Below are 8664 nucleotides of genomic sequence, written 5' to 3'. Positions count from 1 at the left end.
AAGATTGAAAAGTAACACTCGGTATATATTAAAAACATTGAATGTTACATTGATATTAATTTTTCCCCTTTCCTGAAAAATCTTTATCATCGTTTTCTCAGCAAGTGTCTCGATTCGCAAGGAGGGGTCGCGTAGCTCGCTTCTCGATTGGCTGATTGTGACGCGCGCAGGAAAAAAAAAAGAAAAAGAAAATTCGCGCACACCCGCGGAAACTGCGCAGGCGCACCCTCGCGTACGAAATTCGCGCGGAGCGCCGTCTTGAGTATACATCATTTAGGGTCACGATTTCGCTCTCTCTCTCTCGCCAATGTTCTCGGGGACGTTTTCTCGCGCATGCGCGTTAAACGCGGTCTTAAGGTGCGTGTCAAGTTTATAAAAAAAAAGGTGCTGCGTTAAGCCTCCTTCTGCTCAGATAGTGTTAAAAAAATAATTTAAAATGTTCTACAAATTAATAAATTACAAATAAATATATAAAGATTAATAAAAGAAGCAATATGAATTTATTATACTCATTTGTACTTAGCCTCTTCTGAAACCCGTCAAACTTTCGCGCCCATTTGCCATGTGTGCACTGCATGTGCCTTCGCTGGGTTTTTTTCATCACTGCGCTGCGCATGCGCGAGAAAACGTCCCCGAGAACAACGCGCCATCGCCACGTCGTCTGCTCTCACGCCGTCTTCACGTTGTCTGCTCTTATCTTATCGTTTATTTGTGTCTATTGTTTGGTCAAAAACATCAAATCGAGGTTGAAGCCAAGGTGAATATGCACGGTATGTGATTCAAGCGCGCGGAACGAACGTGGGACGGACTGACGGATTGACAGATTGGCGAAAAAATGTTGCTGTACACGTTAATTGGCGGCTACATGCTTACTTCGGTGCTGCTGTTCAAGTATCCTACCCTGCTGCACAAGAAAAAGAGGGTGAAGTTTCTGTGCCAGCACATCAGCCACCGGGGCGGTGAGTCGTCGTCGTTGTCCTTTTCTCCTTCCACCCCCACCCCATGTGTTTACCTCCCTCGTCTCGGGTCTCTTCTCGTTGCGATGCGCGTATGAGTGTCCTCTCTCTGTATCAATTTTATTAATTTTTGCTGTATATGATACCCTTTTAGGAGCGGGCGAGAGCTATGAGAACACGATGTGCGCATTTAGACGGTTAGTTAAAATATATTGTTTACTCAAGACTCTTGTGTATTTTTAAGCTAAGACTGCGAGAATTTTTCACCACACCAGTTGCCAGTGTGAATAAATTAATGTCATTATCAGATACGTATTTCACATCCTTGTAAATAGGTTTATCTGAAATATACGTTGCGTATGATACACAACAGAGAAGTAGAAATGTTCCATGTTAATTTTTATGATCTAACGTTGGTGTTTTATATCCTTGCAAAAGATATCTGTTGCACAATTAAGTAATATAAACTTATATAGAGTATACATTAAAATACAAGATACAAAATTATATACACAGATACACGAACAGTATATATTTGGTATACGACTTTTATATTTTAATATAACAATCAAGAATTATATTATGAACTTTATTAGTTTCTAACATTATTATGCAATGTTAATTAGATATGTACAGAAAAGTAAAATTAAAATTACATTAATATTGATTTTAAAAAATTACATTAATATTGATTTGTCAAACATGCCGCTAAAAGTATAAAGGACAAAATTGTGATAAACTGTGAGCTTTAAAAAAGTTAATTACTTGAAATACATATTTTTATAATAGCACCAAATGTACTATAATATATTTGAATTAAATTTTTCCTGCAGTTCTTTATGTCTATCATTAAATTAATATAATTGCAATAAAACTACAAGAATACTTTTGATTTATCAACAAGGATATTTTTGATATTTCAGTATACATCAATAATAGATATCAGTAATTATCAGTATATCAGTATATCAATGGATATCAGTAATTTGTTTGATTATTGATTAAATACTTCATACTTATTTGAAATTGTTCATAATTATTTGAAATTATATTAATAATTTGCTCATTCACATGATACATATACACTGCCAAGTGATATGTAACATTTTTACTTACAATTACAGAGCAGTGGCTATTGGAACTCAAATGTTGGAGTTAGATTGTCATCTTACAAGAGATGGCGAAGTAGTAGTTTCTCACGATCACAATCTTTTACGCAGCACTGGTGTAGATAAAAATATTTCTGAATTGGATTACAAAGATTTACCACTTTTAAAGCAACGTTTACCAATTGATTTTGAGCCAGGTATTATTATTTATTATTTTAAGAATGAATTATACTTTTGAATAAAATTATTTAAAAGCTGTAGTTAACAGATGTCGAGTATGTTGGTTCTGCGAGGGAAGAAGATCGACGATTTGCCTTGCTACGAGAGGTCTTTGAGGCATTTCCCACTCTTCCTATTAACATTGATATTAAAATCAATGATGATCGACTTATATCAAAAGTTTCTGACCTTATAAAACAATACAATAGAGAGGAATATACAGTTTGGGGAAACTTTAGTGATGAGGTCACACAGAAATGTTATAAAATGGTATGTTAGTGGTGTGCAAATCTATTAAAATCTTTAAAAATTTAACTCAATATATTATTGAAAAAATGTGAAATAATATTTTATTAAAAATTTGATAACTTTTACTTAGCTATTCTTGATATTTGATCTTATTATAAAAGAATATAATTAACTTATAACTGATGTATAAAATATGTATTTATTACATCATGTAGTACTGATGGAAGGAATTTCAACAAACCTGATAAAGAATAATAATTAATTTAATAATTAATTTTTTTAAATATAAAACAAATAGAATAGAAAGAAGTCTTTTATAGATTTGTTTTATAAACTTCTTTTATAGAGTTGTTTATAATATTCTCGATTTTTTTATAGAATCCAAATGTGAACCTGCTTTTTTCAATGCAACGTGTGACAATATTGGTATTTCTCATGTATACTGGCTTGTTGCCATTTGTACCACTAAAGGAAACACATCTGGAAATTTTCTTACCTTCAATCTATTTGCGGTAAATATAACTGAAATATTTCTTTAGAATTACAACAATAGATTTACAACACACAAATGAATCTTTCTTGCATTTTTCTTCTAGACGCAAAGGCGGGCCTAGTCCAACATTTTTACCACTGGAAAAATTTGTCGTACGAACAATTAATGTACTGTTAATGAGGCCATGCTTATTTAATCATCTAAGAGCACGAGGCATACATGTAAGTATATATATATATATATATATATATATATATATATATATATATATATATATATATATATTTTTTATTCACATGATTATGCATTTAATTTCCTAATGCTATTGCTTATTATATATGTCTATGTATAGGTTTACTTTTGGGTTTTGAACAAAGATGAAGAATTTAAAAAAGCATTTGAATTAGGAGCAACTGGTGTTATGACAGATTACCCAACAAAATTGAAGTTATTTTTAAAAAATCATGCAATGGATTGAATGGTTACATTTTTAAAGAGTATACACCAGATAACTCAAAATGTTGAGAAAATTTGCAAAATTATTTATGTCTGTAAAGAGATATCTGCCACATAATGTGTGAAGATATAAGCTATTATATGAAAAAACAAAGTAGTATATTTTTTATAAGCAAAGCAGAACTATTTGCTTATGTTCTGTATATAAATGCCAATTCGATAAATTTTGTCAGAATTACGACAACCCATACAAATCGATTCATTAGCAAAATTATATATACAATATATTGCACACACTATAGTTCACTGTACATTAATTGTGCAAGCGTTCACTCGCGGAATAAGATTGCTCTGGCCTCATAAATCTCTAATTCATTAGTCTTTCTTCTTGATAGACATTTTTCTTGTCGATAAAGCATAATGAGGGTTTCTTTTTGTTTTTATTGAATTATTAGTTTACAATAATCTAATACATTAAGATTCAGTATTGATAATTATCAGTATACATTAATCAATATTAATAATTATTTTGCGCACATGATTAAATGATAGTCTGCAAATAATTAATTTAATTGAAAAATTTTTTTATAAATTATAATATAGTTATATATACAGTTTATCTAATTTGCTATTGAAATTTATTTATCATAGTAGTTTTAGATTCCATATATTGTATATATGGAATACCTTTATTTATGGGATAGGCATGCTTTGTCTCCTCATAATTGGACAAGTTAATATATTCTAATCTGGTGAGTTTCTTTACCAAAACTTTCTACTTATAATACACCTCCTCTTTCACATTTATAAATATATTGTGAGGAAACAAATTCGCATGTCTTAAAAAAGTCCGCGTGTATGTGCGTGCATATCCCAATTTTTAGTACAAAATACCTATTGATTACTATATCTCTTTGGGGCCAGTATTAGCAGCATTCAGAGGCTTGAAATAACAAATAGTCTGATCTGTGGTGCATTTGTTAAATAATTTTTAACATTTTCATGAGGATATATATTTAAAGTGTGAAAAGAAAATCGAGTCATACTAATCGTGATATGTCCTTAGTATGTATGAATATGATATAAGGAATTTACTTTTCGTAAAATGAATGTGATAAAAAGTAGTATCAGTCTCATTAATAAGAAATCGAAAGCCCTATTATATGTGACTAGAGTTCTATTAAATAAGCAAATTTATGTACACTTACAAATATTGTACTTGAGTATGATACATTTACATTTTATGGTTCACAGTATATAATACCAGTATTAACTTTATATAACTCTAATAATGTATATAGGACATATTTCAGGACTTATTGTTTTTTTTCAATGAATGTATTCCTGAAGCATGTTCTATGTATGAAATTACATGTATTTGCATACAGGGCATTTTACAGTTAATATAATTGATATAAATTTGTCTATATGGATATCTATATGTTGGATATATATATACTTTTTTAATCCTTTAAACATAGAACAAACATTACACATTGAACAATTAAAATATGTTAATATATTCAACTGCAGTTTGTTGCACACATTTATAACAAATATGATAATGACACATCTTTTGTAACTTATTATATATATATATATATATATTATATATAATTTATACACAATTAAACTTCTTTTATAAAAAATCTGTGTGTATATGTGCCATCATATATGTATGCAATATACATATTCAGATAAAAAGAAAATAACCATATATACATAAAGAAATACCAAAGAGAGATATGAAAGATATCAATATTTATAGCTAAAAGAAATATGTATATATATATATATACACACGTACACGCTCCATACATATATGTCTAATAGAACAGTCATAGAAGTCCTATAATATGCATTTACTTTTAGTTAATATGTTGGTAATTTGAATTTATTACAATTGTGTTATATTTGAATTTTTATTGAAGATATATAATTAATCTTACAAATCTAATGCTTTTATGTCTTACGTGACATAATAATAAAGATAGAAAGATATTTATGTTAAATAAAGATATAAATCTTTTGTATAAGTTTTCTTGAAATTTTAATAGTAAAAAAGAAATGCGACTGTATAAATGTTATTGAATCTATAAATTTATGCACGTGTATATGTATCGGAAGAACAAAAATTCCATATGTATTTAAATAAATTATTTATATTGACTTGATAAATTGTATTTAATACAATGGAAGAAGTTAAATAAGTAATGTACTAAAAAATTTTGTTAAAATTATATTAAATAATCTTGTTTATATTAAATAATCAAAGTTCTATAATGTGTAATTAAAATGTCGGAAGTGTTTTACAATGAATGTTAATTATAGAAAAATAAACTATGTACAAATTCATGTACCTTTGTATTTGAAATCGATTTTTGTGAATTTGTAAATTCAAAGTTTATAAGTTTTCATTCTATAATAAATAAGAATAACTTTTTTCACCTATTAAAGTTATATATAAATATTTACCTATTAAAGTTTTATATAAAATATTTATATTGCTTTGTTAAATATAGATTTTATAAAATAAATCCTCTATTTTTAAAAGTTAATATTTAATGAGGTAAGAAAAAATACATTTTTACAAAAATATGACATGTACTTTTGAAATAATAATTTTACATTAAATTTATAAAAATTTAGTTTAAAAATTATATATGTATATGTAGTTACATCTCTTATTATTTATTTTTCATTAATTTACTAAAATATGTAATTGTATATACATGTTAATAATTGTTACTATATAAATAATATTTAAATGTTTACAAATGTAGTAAGATGTATATGTACATGTTACATTTTAAGAAACTATTACATAACTTTTTGTTTCTTTAATTGTGTACTTTTTATGTAAAGATGTATTATGGCTATATAAAAAAATTTGCAAATATATCTGTACGTGTATACACAATATATAAAAGATGAATTATACTTATATCAACATATATCTGAAGGAAGAAATTTAAATAATTTTATATAGAATATATTCAAAATCTTTTGACTTATATATAAAATAAATTTGAGGTATGTAACATATAAAATACATTATATACCAATATTATTCTAAAAATGGAAATATATATAAGATGTAATATGTAAATATTCCAATTTATATTTTGTATATAGCGTTATCAAATTAAACCTGTTCTAATTTATACAATTCAATTTTTTTTAGAGATTAAGTATCATTAAAGATTTTGAATGTAGATTCTGAATTTCTAAAACCTATGCACGAGAAGTGACAGAGAGATATCATGAGGATTTATCAAGTGTCTATTTTTCTCTTGTTTACAAACATCTTTATGTCATGCATTTATGAAATATATATGTACGACTTAGGCTGTCAACATTATTATCTTCATTTATCACGTTTCGATATATAAATACTTTGCCTTTGCAATATCTACAACTACTACTTGAGGGATGTGATTTATTTTCATAGTGTTTTTGTATAGAGGTTCTGTTTGACTCAATCTTGCCTTTGCAGTCTTCACAATAAACATAATCCATTGTACGAAATCTTTCGTGAATGGAGTCGGTTTGAGTTCTACGATCCTGATTGTTGATGTTTTCGTTGCTTGACGTATCCTGTTTGGCAGACATTTTGGTTATCTTGCAACTGAAATAAGATTACTCAGTCAATAAAATATGTCTATATATTCCATTTTCTGTAATATTCAAAACTTATCATCCTCAAAATTTATCTCGACAAATTTATATTTTTAGAAGAATAATTCTAGCTTCTTGAACACTTTTATTATTATAAGAAAGTTCGAAAATATCCGCAAGATTAAGTCAAATAATAACGTATGACGCAATACATTGTTATCACGTGCTACAACACAACATATTACTTATGTTTTATTTCACCTTCGTATTATATATGTCAATTTATACCTATTTATATGCAGATTGCTTTAGCGAGAAACGAACGTGTATCATGCAGCTTATACTTGTATTCACACACGATTCAATCATAATCGTTGAATATGGGTGAAAAATTCGTCAAATTCGACCAATCAGATTTCTTTAAATTATTCACGAATCGCGAATAATCTGTCATTAATATTACCGTCGTTCTCAGATAAACGTTCTTTCTAGCTAAATTTCTGTCTCTCTCCTACTTTTCTTTCTAAATATATGTCTATCTTATTTATCCCATAGCTCAGCCATATAAAAAAAACAAGAACCAAAGAGGTTAGATCAAATTATGATATATTCATGAATTACTACAATTTAATATCTAATATCACAATCTAATATCTATTATTACTTTTATCCCATAGCTCAGCCATATAAAAAAAACAAGAACCAAAGAGGCTAGATCAGATTATGATATATTCATGAATTACTACAATTTAATATCTAATATCACAATCTAATATCTATTATTACTTTTACAATTTAATATCACAAAATCCATCTCATCGCTCGCGTAAATAAATAAAAAACCAAACAGGTACAAATAATGTTACACTTTATTGGAATAGAAAAGAGTCATATTACAATAATATCTGGATATAGCGAAGCAGGGTCGGGGATCTAGATGGGCTTGATTTTGAAGTGCAGCCCTATCAGAGAGAACACCAAACATTTGAGATCCTGTACGAGGTAGTAGAAGCAGCGCAATCCCTCCGGATCACGTGACTGATTGACGTCCAGGAGGGAGCCGGTCTTGGACGTGGTGAACGATATGTGCTCGTCACCAATGACAATTTCCAACTCCTGCCGACCAACGCGGTCCGGCTGCGGCCACAGCGAGTCGTCCTCTTGCATGATCTCGGAATCCTGGATGATTCGCTTCAGCTCCTCCATCACGCACTGGTGCACGTACGCCTCTTTGCGGATCATCGTGTCGTTCTTGTAGTTGGAGTTGTTCGCGTAGCGAAGCTTGCCATCGGGCCGGAACTCGAATTCCAAGAACTCGTGCCCGAACTTGCCCTTGTGACCGACGTAATAGCGTATGTAAAAGTCCGTCGACATCCTGATCCTGGTTACGATTAGCTTCAAGTATCTCTTAACACGAGAGCACGGTCCACGAAAGGTTCGGATTGTCGTTGACGTCTGCCATAAACAAACATTAGATTGATTTGTATTATATCGTTCAGTGGCGTTTTCAATCACGCGACCAACGATTGGCTCGTCCGGACAAACGGCGGTATCGTATTGGCTA

The 8664-nt window shown here is 29.5% G+C and overlaps 2 protein-coding genes across 2 annotated transcripts; one reads left to right on the top strand and one right to left on the bottom strand.

Moving 5' to 3' along the window:
* The first annotated feature begins 622 nt into the window (after window positions 1-622).
* On the top strand, window positions 623-5794 carry LOC145971857 (lysophospholipase D GDPD1). Its single transcript, XM_083099919.1, has 7 exons — window positions 623-959; window positions 1111-1153; window positions 2081-2262; window positions 2334-2554; window positions 2912-3045; window positions 3130-3247; window positions 3379-5794. Exons 1-7 carry the CDS (start codon window positions 836-838, stop codon window positions 3502-3504), a joined length of 948 nt encoding a protein of 315 aa, XP_082956045.1. The 5' UTR covers window positions 623-835; the 3' UTR covers window positions 3505-5794.
* Window positions 5795-7951: 2157 nt separating this feature from the next.
* Window positions 7952-8583, bottom strand: Mago (mago, exon junction complex subunit). Its single transcript, XM_083099087.1, has one exon. The coding sequence runs from the start codon at window positions 8472-8474 to the stop codon at window positions 8034-8036; it is 441 nt and encodes a 146-aa protein (XP_082955213.1). The 5' UTR covers window positions 8475-8583; the 3' UTR covers window positions 7952-8033.
* Between the last annotated feature and the right edge of the window lie 81 nt (window positions 8584-8664).

The sequence above is a fragment of the Camponotus vicinus genome, unplaced genomic scaffold, assembly GCF_025532165.1.
Source record: "Camponotus vicinus isolate PSW18456_S1 unplaced genomic scaffold, iyCamVici1.0 SCAF_5, whole genome shotgun sequence".
In the NCBI taxonomy this organism is placed as follows: Eukaryota; Metazoa; Arthropoda; class Insecta; order Hymenoptera; family Formicidae; genus Camponotus; species Camponotus vicinus.
This window is presented reverse-complemented; position numbering and strand designations above follow the sequence as displayed.